The following is a 23,185-nucleotide window of genomic DNA, read 5'->3' as shown; positions in this document are numbered from 1 at the left end:
AAGAAGAAGAAGAAGAACAGGCAGTCATGATGTTAATTATGAGGAAGAAACTGACTTCCAAGTTTTATATCAAACTCAAAACAGACCAAGAAATCTCCAGGGGCCTAAGCCAAAGCCTCTACAAATCTTTCTGTTGCTCCAAAATCCACTAAATCCATCTGTACACAAACTCCTCACTAAAATAGTCAGATTTATACAATTCAGATATACACAATTATACAAACAGCAATTCTATGAATTCATAGTCCCAAGTGGAAAAAAAAGACAGAGCTTATGTTTTAACTGGATGTCTGGTCAATTCTCCTCTGAATCCTCCCATTACATTATGAACACTCGGGAAGAGTAACTGTTTTGTATGTCTTGTTGTGCCAATTATGTTACCAGGATACTAAATACCAAACAGTACCATACAAAATTTACCTATTAAAGATGTTGCTTGGGAGACTAAGGATGTATATCACATTTTTTTAACCCTTATACTTTGATAATCTTATTCCATATAATACATCCGCAGTAGAATCAAGTATATTCAGTATCAGAAAATTAACAATTCTTTATTTAGTCTCTGAGACAAACAATAAAAGAAATCAAGTTGGTCAGACATGGAGTAACAAGAGGGTTTTTATGTGGTATATTGGCACAGGAATACAAAGGGAAGCTTTATATATATTTAATTTCCAGATGGACCATTATTTTGTGTACAGTATTTTTTTGGGTAGCACACATTTTTTTATTTGTTTCTGATTCTTAGGAAAATCTTGCTTCTGGGAAAATTAGATCGCTTTGGAACCCAATGGCTGTTATTTGCACACAGTGAGATCACTTCTAAGATACCATCAGGTACTTCCTTGCCCTCACAAAATTATRTCTTCAACAGAGAAAATATGAATGAACAATTTCTAACTGAAAGATGAAAGTTTAAGTGACTCAATAGTTCACTCACTAAAAAAATGTGAATTTTCTCATRATTAGGCATGAATGTTATTTGCTGGACAAGGTAAAAACTAGGTTTGAAATAAACACAATGATTGTGAATACTGGGATTTTTCATAAAAAATATATTTGGAAATATATTTGCATGCAAGCATGCTAAGGACAAGGTATGCATAATGTATCCAACACATATATTACAATTATTTGAGAAACTGAGGCAACATTCTAAAGTTTAAAATTCAACTTATACAAATTAATCCAATCATATCACTATCTGCAGATGAAGAGAGACCCCACTGCCTTGCAACAAAGATGCACTTAATGGATGCTGATAGAAGAAATAATTGTCATAAATGATACTGAAATCTTCTCGAGTCTCCAGGGAGAGACCATCTAGATCACAGATAGTGCCTAAAGAAATACAAATGTCCATACTTTACATATCACACTTGCAAAACAGTGTTCAGTACTTTTTACAAACAAATAATCTTACAATAAACAAATGGTAACTATGCTGGTCCATACTTCCTCAAGAGATTTGTTAGATTACTTAAGCACATCATTTAAAATGCATTTGTACTTGCAGATCACTTTCGCTATAAAAGGGATGTCCTTTTCAAAACAAGAAGCTTAGATGTAGCAAGAAGTGAAGGACAGATATGTATCTGAGAATTTTGTACCAAAACTTTAGCTTGGGTTAGGTTGAAATATTTTWACTACTTTCCCTATCAAGGAACATAACAGTTAAAAAAAAAAAAAAAAGGGGGGGGGGAAGAAAGAAACAAACAACAAAAAAAGACATGTTGTTGCAGTGTAAGGGGTGAGAGATCTACCAGAGGATTTAAAACAGCCTAGAGCCTGGCTGGCCATCTGCTGAGACTGGCATACAATTCTCATGATTTTGGGACAAGTGTCCTCTTCTATCCTTACTACTGTCTCTGGTTGATAAAGGCAGCAGACAGAAATCTGAACTTACTCTCCACCCTTACTTACTCTTCCCCCCAAAAGTGTACACTAAGAAGGGATGTGACATGGTCTGGGGGGTTAGCTTGTTGCAGAGGCCACAAAACAGGAAATGAAAAATCAGGCTTTTCCTAAGCAGCTTGCTTCAGCCTTCCATGCAGAACCGYAATGCTACAGCCAGAAAACATGTCAGCACTTGTCTGCTGGGCTAAACAGCAAAACAGAAGGGAAAGATGAGTATTACCATGCCAGTAAAAAGCTTAGACTAGATAAAATTTGCTCATACACTCAGCMTGTCTCTTTCCCACTGGTGCTCATTGCCTTATTTCTTTTCTTTCTCCCTCTTCATTACCTGCAGCTCATCTTTCTCACCATCAGCTTCCCTCCCACACACTTTCAGTTCAGCGAATTTGCAGCACAGTGAAAATCTGCCAAGTGGCACACTACTCTGGTCTAAGGGCTTTTCCCAAACTGCTACTGCTGCTAGTGCTGAAGAGTGTAGCATACAAACAGGCAAGGAGGTTCCCAATACACATTGCAGAGGCTGAAGTTAGAGGAGACAGTGATGTGGCTTCAAACTTCAGCCAGTCCTAGCAGCACACAACAGGCGATAGCCTTTATGTGCYTGGTAATTGCACAAATGTTACTGCATCAAAGAGTAGCTCAGAAATCAGGGAATGAAAAACAGAAGTTAATATGAAATTACAAACGAATCGCAGATTGATGCTCTGAAGTGAAAAGGATCTTGAAGGCTTTCCCATTACAAAATCCCTTATTTTTTATGCACAATTACCAATTTTCTCTAACTATTCTCTTTTTCATATGCATAAGTATGATATTCTGAGGAAGATCTACAAAGRCAAAAATGGTGTCAAAGCATCAAACTGTCATTGAAAGCCAGTGACTGCTAAAGCACCACAATTACCATTAGTATTTTTGCAAACTCAGCAGCATCCCACCTCCTTCCCTGACCTAGGACTGGTTCAAAGCCTACCAAAGTCAATGACCACTGACAATTATGAACTACAGACATCAAATGAAGAGACACTACTGAAATTCCTGCTTCTTAGAAACATTTAGAAAATGCTCAGTATCGTTGTCATGTGTTTTGCTTCCATCATAAACTATACAACACTGTAGTAAGATGTCATTGTGGTCCTCCCTTATTCATCATTCTATACTACACTGCTCTATATAGAAAACTTCACTCAGAAGAACAGGGCTTTCCAGCAGTATGTCACAAAACAAACTCGGACTATTAGTTCAAGTCCATAGCTGGGGTAGATTGGTGAATTCCCATGAAGTGTATAAAACAGCTGTTATCCATTAGCTGAACGTTTGGCCCATTTATTTTAGTCACTTAAGGTCCTTAGACCARTGAATTATTAGACTTTAAAATCCAGAAACTGGATTTAAAAAAAATCTATTATTGATATTAGAAATACTGTGAGATGATTTAGTTCAAGACCACCTCATAATTTATGATATGAGTAGCATGATGACYACAGGCTTTTTTAATAGTATTTTTTTAAAAGATCCAGTTCTGACTGATGGTCAGAATTGTAAGCCAAGACTACAATTATTTTGCAAGATTATAACAGGATTGTTATTATTGTCATATTTCAACTATTTTTATAATTACATTTATTTCTAAAAGAAAAGCCTTTGACATTGAACTGTTACGTGCAGTTGATAACACTAGAAAAAAGAAGTGCAAGATTTCTTACTTAACATAGGGCATTGTCACAATGCTGGCATGCTGACACTACTCTTGGGGAACAGGTAATTTACTCCTTCCACCTGATCCATCTTTCACTGAAGAGAGCCCAGATCAACTACTGACACTACAATGGTGTATTAGCAGTAGAGATTCTCATCTACAAACCTTTTGAGACAGAAGTAATGCATCTCCCCAAACCATTCCACCACTGACCCTTCTTACAGACAATCACAACAGTTTGCATGTTCCATCTCTACATTGGAGAGATGTGTAATGTTTAATGAATTTATAATGTTTAATGAATGTATAAAGCTTAATGAATGATACAATATTATATATTTTATTAATTGCAGCATTGTAACACCATACTTAAATTACATTAAGACCCTCTCGACCAAGGCTTCCCCAAAGCTCCTCTTGTTATTTGTAGAGAACACACATCCTTACTAGCTGTGAGTTATTGTTGGCACCAAGTGTGTCAGGCAAGGCAAAGTGCACATTATGGGTGCAGGAACATGGTATTGCAAAGCCCCAGCTAAATTTGAACCAAGGTATAACAGAGATAATGAACGCTCCTTTTGTCAGGGATAGACTCTCTCCCCAAATGTTAGATCTTTTCATCTTATTTACTTACTATCTTACTAGCGTCATAGACACTAAAGAATGATTTTAGACTAGTTCTCAGAATCCATGAAACAAAAAATATTTCTTAAATTTCTTGCTTTTTGCTCAGGAATACTTTCCTTGCAAAATCAGACTTGCAGATATAGATTTCAGTAAAGAAGAGAACAAAAAATTCTGATGATCACTTACTTCATTTTGTCATTCCATGAGAAAAGTGAGAGGAGTTTAGTAAGAAACTCGTGCTTTGTATTTTTTCACCTACTCTTCATTCTGAATGTAGGTCACTATATTCACATCGTATCTCCAAAATGAATTCTTTCCTGTGTTAGTCTGACACAAGACTTACATACAAATTTAAAGTAATTGAGATGCTGCCTTCAAAGAACAACATTAAAGCACTCCCAAAAGCAGATGTCAAACATTTGGCAGTTGAACTAACACAAAGGAAAACCTACAGCTGCATACAGATACACAGTGTATCTACAGACAGTTACTGCATATGTTTTGCTTCCTTTTGCCTCTCTCTTCATTAATCAGACTCAGAAAAGATTTTTGCAATTGTTATACTGGAGAAAAACTTAACACTGAGAAAACCTCAGTAGGTAGGAAATGCCAAATTAAGTGTACTTCATAAAACCAGAATTTGTTCCCTTATGCATAAGTATGACGACTTTAACCACTGACTGTGAATTTCTCAAACACTGTTTCTGTGCTATCTATTTAAAGCTATCAGATCCTTGATAAATAGCACTATGCAGATACAGAACATCAAAATTATTGTTACCACCAAGCCAGGACCCACATGCCTCCAAAGCTTGGCCTGGGGCAAGCCAGCGCTAATAGCTTCAAGACCACCTCCTCCCCGGGCAACAGAAAAGCCCTGTATCAATCCTGAGTGTACTACTAACATTCAGGAATACTGGGGCACAAGGTCATTTATTCTGGGATTGCCCGTTCTTACAGACATGTTCAGAGAAAGATCAACTTCCTGTGGGACCCAAGCAGTGGCCAGACGAGAGGGGAGGCGGGCCATCCTAAGGAGCAGCTTTATGAACAGTCATTGCTGTCCAAGGCTCAGATTAGCTGCAGCACAGCTGAAATCATGCAGATGCCCAAGTATCCAAAGAGCCAGGGAGCCCTGACCAATTTTATTTTGTTTGAAATATGTTTGGGCAAAACGAAGCGGCGGACGTCTTTAGGAAGAACAGGTTAATACTTCGGCATCAGCACAAAGAGAAGAGGAAGCAGTCCAGCAAAGACCCGTCTCAAAGCACACTGACAGTAGCCTGATGAGGTCTGTGAGACCACCACTAGGCTTTTTGTTCAGTATTTAGCACAGAACTCTTTGCTCTGACAAGGAGCTCACCAAACTAAAGTGAGACAAATAATTAACCAAGTAATTGTTCCCTTTCTTCCCTCCTCACCTCACTCAGCCTTTCATAATACTAGGAACTCAGATGTGATCCACAAATTTYTCTGTACATGCATAATTTCATGTTACTCTTCCTGCTGAAGCTAATAAGTCAATTTGTGTCTTTAAGACTACACATGGCTGTGCTTGCAGGACTGAACTATACATTTCTTTTTTTCTTTTGCAATGTTGTCATTCAGACATGCACGGATTTTTTTCTTCTTCTAATGAAACAAACATGGAAGGTTTTATTTCTGAAATACATTTTAAAATAATACCTGATGGAAGCAAAACATCTTTGTGGGCTAGCAAAGATGCCTTCAAGGCTCAATGAAAAAACATAATTTTGTATTTGCTGATGTAAATCCAACAGAATCAAAGAGAATAAAAATGTAGCAATATTGCTGCCCTCCCTAATCTTAACAGGTATGTAGCTTTTTCATTTCAGGATGAGGAGTGAAGCTTAAAAAAAAAAGAAAAGGGTAAAAACAGATCTTGTTCTCTCAAACYATTTTAACATAAATGTATTTAGACATTAAACTTCTATCACCAAACCCTTGAAAGTTCATTCATAGAAATAAATGATTAGGGCATGAAAATCGTGTTCTTCATATGCCCAGATGAACACCTTTTACTAGGTATCATTTCATTTTTAGGACTCCTCCTCCCAAATAAATCAACATGAGCAGTTAAACACTCCACAAAGTCTGTGGAGTTTGCAAACATAAGCCAAATGGCACAGAAAAAGCTGAATCGTGGTTTACTTCAAAGCTCTGAGACTGCTAAAAATGTTAAAATAATATACAATGAGCAATTGTATATTCCAGGAGCGAATTACAGAAATTTCTCTTACCAAACATGCAATTGTAAGTAAAGAAAACAACTACTACCACTTCCCAATTCCTCTCTATTGAATTTCTATTATATTGAGAATCTTCTAAGGATTTGCAGCAAAATCATCAGCCTCAAAACTGTCCCTAATGTAGCAAGCCCTGTAACATTGATAGCATCAGAGTATTTGGTTAGGAGCCTACCATGAAGACAACCATCTTTGCTGAAAAGTGCATAYGGAATTAGTCCCACTACACAATTTTAATAAAGGGAATTGTACATTGCAGTGAATGCAATCCACCACATTTTCAGAGACAATCAGAAACAAACTTTCTCATGTTCCCTTTTCCCTCTCCTGGATATGCAAGAATTACTTCCTTTTTAACCCAGACATTATTTTAGCATAAAATATAATATTCAGATGTACAGAAAAACAGTAAAGACCATTTTGGGGRGTTCAGAACTCTGCCTTATGAATGGAAAGTCCAGGTAAATGCAACAGTGATAGTATACAGACCTTTTATCTCAGAAGTAATTATAATCTCTTATTTAGATCACAATTTAAGCTGAGATGAATTACTCAAATCTCTGCTCACCTTGCAACATCACAATAACTAGTTTAAGAAAGATTTACAAATTTTGATCAGAGGACACTCAGGACTGGAATAAGAAAATGATGGAGGACAAAAATCGAAAATAYGGATAAAAGATATGGGAAAGCTTAGACAGCGTATATGTGCAAGTATGTTGCTCTATTTTAAATACACTTCAGCAATGGAGTATAASCCTCCTGCCTCATCAGTGTTTAATTATTTTTTCTTAGTTTTCAAAATTGTTTTCTTTCCTTTGTGAAAAAGACCCAAAACAACAGACATGAATAGCTACACAAAACAACAAAACTATCTCCTACAATGTTCTAGCCAAGTGCATACACAAACAAACAGAAAAATAATCAATTTTACAGTAAGCTCAATTGGTACTTGTAAGAGCAAATCAAATCTCAGACTTCCTGTTGAATTTGATCTTCCTGTGGATGGTGCTCATTTAAAAAAACAAAAACAAAAAAAAAAACATGTTAGAAAGCTATGACAAACTTTATCAGTCACTGCTTGTGTCATATTTTACAGCCTCAGAATACAAGGTATCAGAGTATCACAGCAGATGTCATTATAGCACAAAGCCTATTCAGTTTTGAGGGTCTTTTAATATGTCTACATCCTTCAGACATTATTACACAAACCATTAAATTGCTGGAAATATGACATGAGAGCACAAACCAAAAGGAAAGAAAAAAATCTGTGAGATGGCACTTTTTGTCAGGTAGAAGCTTATTGGCAAAGATTTGCAATACATCATATCTATTTCTATACAGAATAAAACTGTAAAAATAATACAGAGTTGTATGTCCCACATAAAAACAGATATTAGCTTTTCTGAAAGATGTGAATTTGAAGGATTATGAACTAAGACTCGTTAGAAGTTTTCAACCAACACCAGATTTCACAGGAAAAAAGCATTTTTGTGCTTGCAAATGAATAACCAAGTTACTCAAACAAAAATATCTTTTCTCTAGAGAGAATACCAAGTTTTGAAGAAAATTTCATTGTCCAAAATTCCCAAATTTCTCTACYTAAAATTGTGCTTTTCATTTCCATCGTATTTTTTTCTGCATGAAAAAGACCCTTTAGGTTTATGAACATCTCCAATGACAACACCATAAGATTTTCTTTATGGAAAGTTTATTATTGGATATGGCAATTCAGAAAGCTGAGATTAAGAAAAATAGTTCAAATTCAGAACAATCAGAGTTATAATCACTGAAATACTACGTTCAGAATACTAGATAATTTTATCATTTCTGAACATAATAAATAAAAAATCCAAGAATTTCAGGCATAAATGTAGAGATGTCACTAGTATTAACAGTAGGCTTATTCTTTAAACATTTCAGACATCTTACCTCATTATTGACCTCTGCAGGTTTTTTCTTTGTTTCTCCTATATCCAAATAGCTGTGGAAGGAAAACAGTATTAAATATTTACAGAAGCACGTAACTTGCACAACATAAATATTTCATACTATTTCTTTTGCCACTTGAAGCTTTGAAAATTCATCATGCCTCAAAATAACATAAATAGTGCTTAACTAAAGATTTTAATAAATGAGTGTTATTCTATTATATATCTGCAAGTTAGCTCCCTGGACTTATACAAAAAATGAGGGAGAACTAACCATCTGACTTGAAGTCTCTGGTGACTAGAACCGACCCTCAGTAACCCAGCTCGCAGGAAGAAGCTCATGTACTACTGAGGTAGATCAATAAATCTCAGGACAATATCAACTTAACAGAGCTTTCAAGGTCATTATCTTGCCTCTTAGCTTCTCACCATAAGCCTCTGATATATTTAAAGCCTTCCTCCATACCCATGGCTAAGCAGCGGCATTGGCTTATTTTTTCAAAAGGATCTCCACCAYCTGTGTTTCAACATGACTTAGACACATCTGAAAACTCTATGTTCTGGCTTCTCATAGCTTTGATGTAACAACGTCATCTTCACAGTTACTTTCTTTTATGAATAAGCAAAACGCAAGCCTTGACTGGACAAGAACAAGTGACCTACAAACTGCCAAGCAAACAATCGTTATTGCAGACAATCATGCAGATACCYAGACTGAACTGACTCTGTTCCCTTGTTGTCACTCTGAAAGCCACGACAGTCAGCCTGCTCATGAATGCCAGCTCTCAACAGGTGCAGGCACCTTGAGATGTTTCTGGATCTCAGTGCTATCACTGCTGTTGGAGGAGACCCCTTAACGGGCAGTTACATCTCTGTACAGCAGCACCTTTTAGCACCTCCTGCCAAAAGCCAAACAGAAGCACAAAAATGGCCAGACCATCTATTTTATACCAGAAGTACTGAATTCAGTGGTAAGTGGTCAGTATTTATTATAGGTTCTCCCCACTCCCATTTTCAATGAGACACCACAGATGCTTTGGCAGGCTTTTAAGGCTMAATAACCCTATCTGAGATTCTTCTCCTGTATCTGATGGTAAGCACCACTGCAGGCTTACCAAAAGACTTTGGAGCCCAGAAGACACCTGCAGTCCTCCAGCAATGACTGTAGTTAATGACTGAAGTAAGACCTGCCTGCCATAAGAAACTCTTCTGCCTGACAGAAGTTTAAATTTGTGAGACCTGAATCAAAGTACAGAAGCAAGACAAAAAAAAAAAANAAAAAAAAAAAAAGAAGAAGAAAAAAGAAAACAGAAAAGAAAAAGCATCATTCATTCTTTGAAGAAATAGAATCATAGAATCATAGAACCAGTAAGGTTTGAAGGGACCTCTGGAGATCAGCTAGTCCAACCTCCCTGCTCAGCAGGGTCACCTAGAGCATGTTAGACAGGGCTGCATCCAGGCGGACCTTGAAGATCTCCAGAGAAGGAGACTCCACAGCCTCTCTGGGCAACCTGTCCCAGGGCTCCATCACTCTCACAATTCCCCTTCACGTTCAGGCGGAACTTCCTGTGCTTCAATTTCTGCCCATTGCCTCTTGTCCTGTCACATGGGGCAACTGAAAAGAGTTTGTCCCTGTCCCCTTGACACCCTCCCTTCAGGTACTTGTACACATTGATAAGATCCCCCCTCAGTCTTCTCTTCCCCAGGCTGAAGAGGCCCAGCTCTCGCAGCCGTTCCTCAGAGGGCAGGTGCTCCAGCCCTCTGATCATCYTCGTMGCCCTRTGCTGKACTCTCTCCAGTAGCTCCATGTCTCTCTTGCACTGGGGAGCTCAGAACTGGACACAGTACTCGAGATGAGGCCTCCCCGGGGATGAGGGGAGGGGCAGGATCACCTCCCTCCACCTGCTGGCAACACTCTTCCTAATGCACCCCAGGASACCATTGGCCTTCCTGGCCAMAAGGGCACATTGCTGGCTCTTGGTCAACTTGTCATCCACCAGCGTTCCCAGGTCCTTCTCTGCAGAGCTGCTCTCCAGCAGGTCAGCCCCCAGCTTGGACTGGTGCCTAGGGTTATTTCTGCCTAGGTGCAGGACCCTGCACTTGCCCTTGTTAAACTTCATGAGGTTCCTCTCTGCCCAACTCTCCAGCCTGTACAGGTCTCTCTGAATGGCAGCACAGTCCTCTGGTGTGTCAGCCACTCCTCCCAGCTTGGGATCATCAGCAGACTTGCTGWGGAGGCACTCTGTCACCTCATCCAGGTCACTGATGAAGAAGTTGAACAGGATGGGACCCACTACTGAGCCCTGGGGGACGCCACTAGCCACAGGTCTCCAACTGGACTCCACACCACTGATGACAACCCTCTGAGCTCTGCCTTTCAGCCAGTTCTCAATCCACCTCTCTGTCCACTCATCTAACCCACACTTCCTGAGCTTCTCTAGGAGGATGCTATGGAAGACAGTGTCAAAAGCCTTGCTGAAATCAAGGGTACACAACATCCACTGCTCTCCCCTCATCTACCCAGCCAGTCATTCCAGCAGAGAAGGCTATCAGATTGGTTAAGCATGATTTCCCCTTGCTGAATCCATGCTGGCTACTCCTGATCACCTTCTTTTCCTCCACATGCCTGGAGATGACATCCGGAATGAGTTGTTCCATCATCTTTCCAGGGACGCAGGTGAGGCTGACTGGCCTGTAGTTGCCTGGGTCTTCCTTCTTGCCSTTCTTSAAGACTGGAGGGACATTGGCTTTCTTCCAGTCCTCAGGCACCTCTCCAGCTCTCCAGGACCTTTCAAAGATCACAGAGAGCAGCTTGGCAACAACATCTGCTAGCTCCCTCAGTACCTGTGGGTGCATCCCATCTGGGCCTGTGGATTTGTGCATGTCTAGCCTGCCCAGGAGGTCTCTAATCCTATCCTCCTCAACCAAAGGAAAGTCTTCCCTTCTCCAGACTTTCTCCCTCACGTCCAGGCTCCGGGATTCATGAGGGCTGCCCTTAGCAGTGAAGACTGAAGTAAAGAAGGCATTCAGTAATTCTGCCTTCTCTGTATCYCTTGTCACCAGGGCCCCTGCCCCTTTCAGTAGTGGGCCCACATTTTCCCTAGTCCTCCTCTTGCTGCTGATGTATTTGAAGAAGCCCTTCCTGTTGTCCTTGACATACCTCGCCAGACTCCATTCCAAATGGGCCTCRGCCTTCCTCATCACATCTCTACATACTCTGACTGCATTCCTGTAATTCTCCCACGTAGCCTGTCCCCTCTTCCACATTCTGTGTACTTTCTTCCTCTGTCTGATCTTGGCCAAGAGCTCCTTGCTCAYCCATGCAGGTCTCCTGCCCCTTTTGCTGCACTTCTTACTCATGGGGATGCATCGTTCTTGAGCTTGGAGGAAGTGATGTTTGAATAGTGACCATTTACCAACAAACCCACATGGCCCCAGTGATGGCCACAAGGAATGTCCACAAGGATTTCAAGGCTTCAAAGTGTTGGAACAGTAAGATATAAACGGCTTCCAGGCAATGCTTGAAAGTGGACAGCAAAGCTTTGGAAAAGGTTGATCTAAGTGGCCAAAGTTTCACAGCAAACCATCCAAGTTTCATGTTCAAAAAAGAAAAACAAGCAAACAAACAAAAAAAATTGTTGCATCTTCTCCATGCAAAGAAGAGTAAATTCCCTTGAGACCAAAAAGCAAAAGCCTTATAGCTGACAAGACTAAAAAGAAATAAATTCCTTGGGAGGAAAGTTCCAACAGCATATACCAATGGTTGTTGACCTGTGGTCCTTGTTCTGTGGGCCTCTCCACATTACTTCTAAGAGAACTTTCTAAGAGAAAGTGACCAAGAAAAGCAAATCTATAATCAAAGGCTTAAATTCCTTATATAGAGGTCTGGGTGTTCACTTGACAAATTTCATTGGTCCACAAATCCAAAAGGTTCAAACAGGACTGAAGGCTTATCTCGGGATAAGGATACTCAAAAAGTCACAGACCACTAACTTTAAGAGATTATTCCCACTTGTAAGGAAAGTGGAAATACTTCTACATAACGGCTATCCAAGCCAGTGATAAAACTGCAGCAGTATCTGAACAGATACTGCTGTAGTGAAGACAGTCTACCACGAATTAATAGGCACAGATACAAGGTAAAAGGGCAAAGGAAGAAGGGTAGAGTAGCATGCTGAAAAATATGCTAATCCTTCAAATCCTTCAAAACCACGAACATCTCAAGCTTTCACAGTTTCTGCAGAACTCCACAGAAGTGGAAGGCCTGAACACGCACTATCATTGATAACTGCAGTAAGTACAAGATCTCAAACCTCCCTGCTTGTACACATGCGAAAACCAGCTTGTACTCACTTAGTGTACCTGTAAATGACAAAACAAGCTGCGAAGTTTGTTGTATTTTGTGAAAATTTCCYATATTGGCTTAATCATTCTTCTTTCAAAGTTCCTACTTATTTTTCCAAAAACAGAATTTTTCAAATGCTATTTTATTTTCATTTTTTAAATTAAATATTTCAGCAGTTTATATTGACTATGTGTCCTCAGAATTATACGCCTCCTGACATTAAAATTGACRGCTTGGAATGACTAAGATTCATGTCCTGTAAGTGAAAACAGTTAAATCTTGAATTCTCCAAGGATAAGGAAGAAAAATGGTCAGTTTTCAGTCTCAGGTGTCTGTGAAGAAACAAATGCACCATTTGAAACAGAATGATGACACCTTCAGTTTCTGCTTTTGCTTCCATGCTCCCTCCATATCATTACACTCGCATTCATCAGTGCCACACGTCTTCATTCCAAAGTTCACCTTCACTTAGTGCACCACGGCAATGAACGCGTCTAATGAGCATCACTGCAACAATTCAGAAAAGAAGCTACAAACTTTTTGCTGCTCTAAGACCRGACAGGGTCCTTTTATGACAGAAGCTTTGGTTCCCCTCAGCTGTGACTGCCATATCCCTGTCTGACCCTACACAAACCTATGCTCTTTGTTCTCACTTTTTCTCAACTCTCAGTCCTTCCAGAAAGCCCTCCTAATTAATCTCGCTTTTCTTCTGACCTTTCTGGCCAAGAAGTCTCCCTAGTGTCCCCTCGGTGTATTGTCTACAATCTAGGTAAGAACAAGACCAACATTAAACCCTTCAGCCTGTCTTAAAAGAATGCTTGTAAAACCATTGCCTAAATTTATAGTCCTATATAAAAACTAACAGAGAAGAATCTTAAGTCAGAATACACAAATGAAAAAGATCTCAGGCAGCTCATTGCCTCCGACTTGCTCCCAGCACACGACTATAGCACGCTGTCACCCGGTATATAAAATAGTCTGCTTCTACCGGGTGCTTTAAGTCACTGCTTCTTTAAGTATTCTCTTAGTAGACTGCAGATACTGAGGTATTTTGTTGTGTGTTAACAATCATAAAACTCTATGTGAAATCACAAAAATAAATGCCTTTTCCCACCAAAAATAAATCCAGAGAGCCCAATTCTCTAYGTGGTGCATACTGGTGCCACACATTTACTAGCTTTCAGCTTGCCTAGTGAACATAAAACACATTTAGGGAGGTGAAACATGATTTGCTGACAGCTATTTAACAATTTTAAGCCATTCACAGAATCACAGAATTTAATACCAAAAGGTAGAGTAGATGTTTCTTGGAAGCTGACCAATGCATTTGACATGGAAGGGAATACAGAAAGGGGTTTATATTAGCCTGCCATACACCTTTCTCCCCAGCTTTGCCACTTAAGCATGAGACACTTCAATAAATCTTTAGAAGTAGACTGTGACAAAAATGGTAAGATTGCTGATAGAGATTCTGTTCAATATCCAGAGAATTTCATCCTGAAATGTACCTAGCATTCCTGGAGAATGTAGACTTTACAACACTAAAATGAATGAGGTTTGATCATGGGGGCTTCAAAGGTCCCCAGAAAGGAATTCTTAATTTTGAGAGGTCTTTTTTAATCAGTTGTAGGAAAAAAACACCACAAAGATCGAAACATACGATAAGGCAATCAAGACAGTAAAGTTCACTGCCAGTATTAAGGATCATTACTGATCATATTCAGAGTCAGGGAAACAAACACAACAGCCCAAGCCTCCTCTACAGTATTTTCCCAGTCACTCCCCAGAAAACAGAGAAAGCATCAGCATAATTCTTGGTGCCAGGGCAGGGAAAAGAAAGGAATTTGTCATCATTTAATTAACAGAAGAGACCCAGCCATTCTGATTTTWAAAAGGCTGCATACCTACTTGCAATGAACAGACTGGATGGAGRCACAGATAGCTGGGTAGAATATTCTAGAGTTTTTTAAAAATAAGCAAGAAAGGAAATGTTGTGAATTAAATTCCAGGCTCATCAACTGGACCACAAAACTGTCAACACTCCACTTTTCTGGAGCTTTCTTCCTAATATCACTGAGTACAAATACCAACACTTGCCCCTCAGTTAAGCACGTGCATCACAACAACATGCCAGTGCAGTATGTCCTTTGGGTTAAAGGACTGTTTCTTCTTTGTTAGTATCATGTCAAGGAGCTGGCACTGTGTAACAGATGGCAACAGCAGCCTTTCTGTGGCTCACCTCCAAAGCTCTGTTGCAGCTTTTTTGTTATATGTACCTTTATCTTTTCTTTTTCTGCCTTGTCAAAAGGACTTTTAGTCCTCCTTGCACAATGCCTAAAAAAAGAGGGTCATGGTCTGTGATAGTGGTTCTCAAGCATTGCCGCAGCGCAAAACAGCAAATACTGACACTCAGGTTGCATTTATCTAAGTTACTTCTAAGCAACTCACTTGAGTTTCTTGAAGGCTTCCCTGCCACCAGCCACGTACTGCTCTCCACTCTGAAGCTCCTCCAGCTGCCGGATGCGATGCCCACCCCGGGGGGTATAGATGTTACGCACAGCTCCAAAGGGCGCCTTCACCCCGCCCGTCACCTCTTTCAGGAAGACCTCGAAGTTGGACACTTTCTTCTCGTTGACGACAATGCGGCGCCCCGGGAAGAACGGGTCCCCGTTGCGATACACCAGCACGCTCTTCACCGTGGGCTGCGAGAGGCAGGAGCCCTTAGCACCCRGACTACTCATGCTCGGCGGCCTCCGACCTCGTGCGCAGCCAAAGCCACCGTGGGGCAGCACCAGCACCTGTTTATTCGGGAGACGGTTCCCACCTGAGCACCCCTCTCACCTCCGCTCGGCCACTGCCCACCCCGGGGTGAGGCATGTACGCCCACAGCGGGGCCCCACGCCAGGGCCCACCTCCAGGAGGGAAAGGAGAGAGCCGGGAGCGGCAGGGAGGGATTAGGGCCACCCCAGGGTTTCCCCTACGGCACTGCTCAGCCTCTCCAGAGCGGCTCCTCCTAGGCAACTGGTTCCTGGTGCTCCCAGGTGCGCGGGGAGGTTAGCACCGACTGCACCAACCCACACGGAAAAACATCGCACGGCGGWGCTGAACCAGCAGCAAAAGGCACCGGGAACAGCAGGGGACCCATAACCTCCCCGGGTCTTTATCCTCGGGCTTTGCCGCCGTCTGGCAAAGCAGCCTGCCTCTCTCACCGCTGGTTCCCTCTGGGAACTTTATCCCGCTGCGGCGCCTCCTGTCCCTTGCCCAGCCAAGCAAGACCTTGTCGGCAGGCCAACGGGCTCAGCCCCTGCCAGCACAAAATCGCKGCTGAATTATTCACCAGGCCGCTGCTGGGGGAGGAAAAGAGAGGAGAGCGCGGGCTGGGAGAGGGACGCGAGGGCGCGGGGCGCCCAGGGGACAGCAGGAACCGGCGGGTAAGTCCCCACTCTTCCTCCTTCACCTCCTCCTCGTCCCCCCCTCCAACCCCCCCTGGGGCCGGGGCCCCCGCCCGCCTCCCCCTGCCCCGCGGGCCGCGGCCGGCGCGGGGGGGGGGTGGGGGGGGCCAAACGCTGCGGGCCTCGCTGTTGCCACGGCGACGCGAGGGGGCGGCTCCGCCTCGCGCGCGGCAGGGGAGCCGCCGTTAGCGGGCAGTAACGGTCGCCGCACGCCCGCCGGTTGAGCCGCAGTTGAGATACAGTAGTCGGCCCGGCAGCGGCGGGCTCCGCCAGCCCCTCCGGGATAGCAGCGTTATGCGGGCGGTGCCGGCAGCGCGGCGGGAACAGAGCGCAGGGCTCGGCACCTTGAGCACGCAACGCGCCTTTCAGACGCCTCTCAACCGTTCAGCCGGACGTAACAGCGGCAGCACTCAGTAAAAGGGGCTTCCTAGAAAAAGAGTGATTGAGACTTTGTGTCGTGGCTTCCCTTAACTTCGTTATTTGCATTCCTGAAGTGGTAAACGGCTTTCCCGGACTCCCACCGTTCTTTGGCCGCACACGTCGGATACCCCCGAGGAGCGAGTATCGCTTCGGCAGAGCTGGCCCAGACGTGCACTTCTCTCTGGTTAACTTCAGTTTATCAGATTCAGAGGTGACTTGCTCCTTTTACACCAAGCTGCAGTTCAAAATACACCATACCCGGATAAATGACATGGATATYCCTGGCTATAATTTCATTTATTCCTCCCCCTCAAAGAAATCTAAGAACAGTAGAAAAAAGTGTAGAATACTGTGATTAAAGTAACACAATGTAAAGTCAAATTCGTTAATTTTGATATGAAATAGTATAARCAATAAATTAACATACATATTAAGGACTAGATCTAATTTCTACCATAATCAGAAGATTCCCATATATTTCACAGAGAAGTAAATCATGGTATCAGTCTGACACCATATCCATCTTAAACTACTGGTGAACAAATGATCCACTTGATGCTGCATTTTCCCTGATCATTTTCAGCCAAAGATGACCTTTAGATTATCCAAAGTATGGGAAATAATTTTGGATATTGCATTATCAAAGATGTTATTGCTCAATTACTAAAAATGATAAAAAGCAAGCCTGCATGCATCCTATGGGCTTACTTAATGAACAGATGAGTTTTTCTTGTGTCTGAGCAAATTCTGATTAACGAATAAGTTTTATTCTACTTGAAAAAACTTCAGCTATGCTTGGGACATGACTTTCAGCTATGCTTTCTAATGCTGTCTGCTTTGCTCTGTCCAGAAAACTACATAATGAAATACAAAGACTTTGACTCCACTGGACCTTTGCCACACCTTGAGTAAAAGGAGCCTTAAAACCTCACAGAAAAATGAACAGAAAATGCATTGAAGTCAAACTGAATTTCTTTAACAGGCTATTTCCCCCACTGATTGTTGTATGWCCAAAACTGCTCTAAATGTTCCTACTTGGAACTGTTATGTGTATGGTAATCATCATTTTTCTAAATTGATTTCAACACGTCATGGCAGGAATTTTTCTTTCCTTTTATCTTACCTCCTGTGGTGGGAAAATCACCCCCCCTGCTGCGAGTTACAACAGGGCAGTTAACCATTACAAAAAGAGCAMTTTCAGGGTGAGTGAAGTCAAATATGCTATTGTTATTGGTTAACAGTTGAATTTCTCTACTTGCTGCTGCTCTTGTTCTAATTAATGAAGGAGACAAACAAGTGTTTTACCGTCATCCTGTTCAGTACTATCTAACATKGATCTTTTGCACCCTGCAAGAAAAATTTGTATTAAAAATATGCTTATGTGTAAAAAAAGCGCTGATGACCTTCATACTACTTTATGGTCAAGTAGTGATATATCAACTATCTGCTCTTTTTTGCCAGATTCTAACTCCATTGTTGATCTTAGGCCTAATTTGCAGTAACGCAACATCCRTTTASAATGGTCYGGCACAATAAAAGGAATTTAACAAGAACATAAACTCCCCTTCAGGGGGCTGCTCTATCTGGCACAAAGCTGAGAATAGRGTGACCTAACTTCTTCAGTCAGCTTACATTAAGACAAGACACCCCAAAGCTCTGAGTATGGGTAAAGGAAGATTTCCCATAACTTGCAGACAGAAAAGACCTGTGAGGTTGCTGGTTGCTTTCTGGGCTCCCTTGACAAGCACTGATACTGAAGCAGAATGGCAACAGGCTAGAGATGCTTCAGAGATTCAAGGAGAATCAGGAGACTCAGGACACTTATGGCTATCTACACTTTTTTTTCTCCCCCCCCCCTTTTTTTTTTTACACTGCACACTGTAAGTATGTGACTTTGTAACTCATGTAATTTAAAGGCAATTAGTTTTAGGGTGCCATAGAATTAAACCATTGAATATTTATTTGCTCAYGCACCCATTTTGTCACTTGTGCTAYTTCAAAGTATYRTTAGTCTTCACRTATGATTACACTAGTTACAATCACTTCTCTGAATAGCAATAAAATACCCCTTAAATGGTGCCCAGGCATTGCTAGCCTTAGAACAGCCCAGCACTGGTGGGCAAAATCTTTCTCCAAAACTGCAAGTGCATTCCAAATTCTTCTAAGAGTTGCAATGCAGAATTTCACCCACAGTCTCTGCGTACTCGCAGTCAGCCTCCTGGTGTAGCAGACTGGACAGGCATGTCGCTAAAGCATACCGTGCTACATTTAATTTCATCTCCATGTGGACTCCTGAAACAAAAAAAAATGAACACAGTGTAAAAGCCTCAGTTTAATCCTTATGCAGCTAACAGCTGTGCCTCTGAAGACTTCATCCTTCAAATTTAGCTRGTCACATTTCTGCCCTCTTAGCTTTACCTGTGCTGCAGTGAAATTTCRTTATTTTCTTACTCTTAAAGCAGCACCTTCAAATTTATCCCCTGAAAAGCAACTCTGACTGCCCAGCTTCTTTCAGAGCCCATCATTTCACATCAAYTTTTTCAGAAAAAAAGTATTATTTAATATCAGCAGTAGGAACAAAAACAGAGTGCTTCCAATACATTATAAAGTCAACATGTCTTATGTCTTTASTATTAGTGTTCTCTGAAAGCTAAGAAAAGCTCAAAGACGTCAGCCCTTTACATCAGGGCCTTCACCTGTGGGAACCAGCTCTTTCAGGCAGCTGCTGCTACTTTCCCAGCCCTTGCAGGGCTTGCCATTTAATCCCTGCTATTGTTTCATTTCCAAGCAGTCTCCTAGCACATTCCCAGCACTAACAAGCCAAGCTGGTGAGCTTACTGATATGACTAAGGTAAACRCATAGAAACACATAATCTCTTTTTGATTCAGTAATGTCAGACCTCTCATCCTTCTCAAGAGGTTAATACACCAGACCATGTGAGTCAGGTCATGTGTCAGGATCAGGTGATGGACCTGAGGTCATGTCACCGGCACAGGTGGACGCATGGGAGTAAAGAGCTGTAGGACACAGACAAACCTTCAGAAAGGTTTCCTTTTTCTGCAGCACAGTGCCATATGATTTCTGCCTTTCCAGGGCCAGGAAGGACTTTGCAGCTTGTTGAAGGGGTATGGGAAGGCAAGAGTCAGTGATAGAAAAACATAAGGTTGTGAAGACAGGAACATGTCCTACTCCTGAAGAAATTAATTGACCAACAGGATGTACAGAAAGGGTAAGGATAAACATAGAGCATGAATTTCAGTTTGTTCCGTTGCACACAGTGCTGAAATTCATACCTAATAATTAAACCTCTGTGCAGCCTATCTAAAAATCAGACTGAGCAGCCACTTTATTTCTAGCTGTGATTCTGGGGTAATTGGACTGTCTGCATTGTCTGCAATATTTATATTATATATAATGCATATAATGTGGGCTGGTTCAACTCCCAAATGCAGTAACTGGAAGAAATAAAATGCTAGTTCAATTATAAATTTTAAAACCTATGTCAGAGCAATTTCACCTTCTTACGCAATTTCCAGACCAAAAATTCCTTGGAATATTTTTGCTAAAAAAAATAATTAAAACATTGCAGTTTCAGCTGTACTTGTTGGTGATGGGTCTCTTCAAACACCATTAGTACTCCTGAAACAGCTGAGATAATGACACAGGGAAAGACTTTGTCAAAAGCTTACAAAATGAAATGATGCTGTATGCAGAAACAAATTCCACGTGGTCAGCTTTAGCAGGAAAAGAAGTGAAAAAGATCTTTCATCTAGTCTTGTACAAACTCATGAAAGTGAAGCCATCTACTCTAGGCAATGATTTCTCAGTGTGTTACTGTAGTTACCTTTGATCAAGGCATCTTAAATTACTAGCTGAATGTTCTTGATTCTTTCACGTAAAAGGAATTATATTAAATATGAGTATTATGTATTTTTAATTTTCCATGGAGTCTTTTCTTTCTATCTCTGCGCTAGTTTTTTTATTCAGCTACACTCATCCACTAGACACCAATCTACTGTCTGTAAGCAAACTTATTTTCGATAGTTAATCTGTTTTCTCTTTTAACATGAAGAAAATGGGGCTCTTGCAAACATTTCCTTTAAAAGAAACAGATAATAGGTTCAGATGCATCTTTGTTGATAAACAGGATTGATTAAATGCATAAATCCTGTTTTCCTTTAACATCAAACAAATCATACAATGGGAGATAATTTTGTTGACAGTTCTGTATCTCCTTCTGCCATAATTTTACCTGTAATTTCTCTCAGTTTTCTTTTCAGTATAGAAATTTAGGGATTTCTCTGACAATACCTGTGGTTCCCTTCTCTTTGAGTTTTTTCTTTTATGTCTGTGTTTATTTGGTGTGTGTGCTCTTTCTCTTCCACCTATCCCAGCTGCAATCAGATCAATCCCTCACCTCTGCACTGACATTCAGATGCTAGTGGAAATAGCTATTCACGTAATTCAGCCTCACCAATGACCTGTTTTGGGTGGCAATTTAATTACTAAACAAAGCTGTGCAGGATCTGCCCCTTCATATTGGCTGAATGGAAAATAGCCATCATCTCTATTTGTATTGTCAAGTTTGGGGTTTTTTATTGTTATTTTCACCAAACAACAAAGGAGTTTGACCCATCATTTTTGGGGTCTACCATACTGCTCCCAAAGCTTAGTATTGCAGGAGATACAGGATACATGAGAAGGGAATACAACAGCAGCAACAAGCAGCTCATTGCATTTAGAGCTGTAATGAATAGATGACAGTTCTAGATCCCTCTAGATCTCTTTTGTCTGCAGCAGTACTAAATCAGAAAATATACKTATGCTTCATAACCAGCTGTAGGCCAATTCACCTCAATGTCTAGTCTTCACCTCTGAAGATCTAGGTAATATTTGGCTATTGTCTACTATTCCAGACAATCAGAACTTTAACTGTGTAGGGTACCAATATTAGTATGATGGCCTCTCCTATCATACATAGGAAAATTTGCATCAATATATATTTGGTGTGAAATCATGGCATCTTACTTCCAACGTTTCTATTGTGTAAGCAACCAGGATAACAGATGGATAAAGGAAAACATATAGATCAGCCCAGTATCCTTTTTTCCCTTTTTTACTGATGAGTCTGAAACATTGTATGGGAATGACTTACTGCAAATTTATTCAATGTAGATTTCTGGCAGATATTCTTCAGATGCTTCCATAACTTTTGCCTTCTAAACATACAAAACTGATGTAAGTTGCAGATAGTTGCCAGCAATAGTGCATGCTGGTTTCCAGTTCTCTTGCATTATTTTCTGTGCTGTCTGGTGTTTCCACATTTTGTCTTGTTCAAGTATCCCTAATATCCAAGAGTATTAAATTAGTCTTGCACATACTGCCACCTGCTGTGATTAACCAAAACTAAAGCTAAAATACAATAATTTCAGTAGACTTCACCTTTTTTTAATCAAGCAAAAAGTGGGTCAACATTTGCACCTCAGGCATGCTCATCCTAAAATTGAAAAACTAAATACTGTATATAAGTACTAAGAAACTTTTTTCTGTGACCTCCTTCTAAGTCATTTATCCTTTGGCAAAGTGCATATAAACCAACCTTCTGTTTCCACACAGCTAAATCCACTCTGAATACTTATGTATCTATACATRCATACACATGCACAAACTTGCAGAAAATGTGGCGAAATCAAGACTCGTAGGGAAAAAAAAAAAGCACCAATGTCTGCTCCTTTAGCTTATAGGGCAGCCAAGAGCAGAATTTGTCCCCAGCTCCCTTGTCTTGGGAAGCTCAACCCCACGTTCAGGTCACCAGTTAGATTTATGCACTCTTCTTAGGGCAGCCATGCTGTACAAACCATTTCAGTAGCAGCTCAATGACTTTCTCTTTTGCTTCCGTTTCCTCACGGAATAGTCAAGAGCTCACGAACCCCATTTTGTTAATGTACCTTGCTGCACTGTTTTGAACCCAAGCTTTACCTTCACCCTGATTTATAAGATTTGACAGAASCCAGCAAAGACAAGGAGATTCCTATTATTTGCATTAACCTTTTTGTGCACAAAAGCTGCAGTTTAAAAACAATATATAATGGCAGAGGYGGGTATGCTACTAATTAAGTCTCGACCCAGCAGCTCGTTCCTCTGTTTCAGATAGGCAAGTGAGGCATAAAACATTAATTTAAGTGTATGAYCTTTGCTCAGGGCAGAATGGTCCTATACTGGGTGCAGATTAAGAACTTCTTGTGCCATCGTGAAGACTTCATGCTCCCGGTCCAAATCCTGCCAGGAACTTCGCTCACTAAGTCTGCGAAGCAGCGCTCGCAGGGCTGGGCCCAGGTGACCCGTTTTTCAGTTCTTTGGAAAGGGACTGTCTCTCTGCTTCCCTTCTCCTCCTGCCCCGGGGAAAAAAGGGAAGGGAGAGGAAAGTATTTTAGACGTAAAATCTTAGCCGAGCGGGCAGATCTCGCGCGGCACGGCTGGCACGGATCGCTGCCCCAGCACCGCCAGCTCCACGACAGCGCAGCGC

At 41.1% G+C, this 23,185-nt stretch overlaps 1 protein-coding gene and 1 long non-coding RNA gene across 2 annotated transcripts in view; both read right to left on the bottom strand.

The window, feature by feature from the left end:
* DCDC2 (doublecortin domain containing 2) overlaps positions 1-15,567 on the bottom strand; it is a 71,358-nt gene extending 55,791 nt beyond the window's left edge. Inside the window, exons 1-2 of the mRNA XM_085310103.1 lie at positions 15,235-15,567; positions 8,443-8,494 (exon numbers count right to left, since the gene is read on the bottom strand). Of these exons, the coding sequence (XP_085166229.1) occupies positions 8,443-8,494; positions 15,235-15,527 (345 nt within the window). The 5' untranslated portion in view covers positions 15,528-15,567. The remainder of the gene's footprint in view (positions 1-8,442; positions 8,495-15,234) is intronic.
* A 3,033-nt stretch (positions 15,568-18,600) lies between these two features.
* Positions 18,601-21,999, bottom strand: LOC146592998 (uncharacterized). The gene is made up of 2 exons (XR_014896487.1): positions 21,815-21,999; positions 18,601-18,950 (listed from the first exon to the last, which is right to left on the bottom strand). It is a non-coding gene; the product is annotated as an uncharacterized LOC146592998 (long non-coding RNA).
* Between the last annotated feature and the right edge of the window lie 1,186 nt (positions 22,000-23,185).

Source organism: Rhea americana, unplaced genomic scaffold (genome assembly GCF_003343005.1).
Source record: "Rhea americana isolate MKP2758 unplaced genomic scaffold, rheAme1 scaffold_31, whole genome shotgun sequence".
NCBI lineage: Eukaryota > Metazoa > Chordata > Aves > Rheiformes > Rheidae > Rhea > Rhea americana.
The sequence above is the reverse complement of the archived record's forward strand: the minus strand, read 5'-3'. Positions and strand labels throughout refer to the sequence as shown.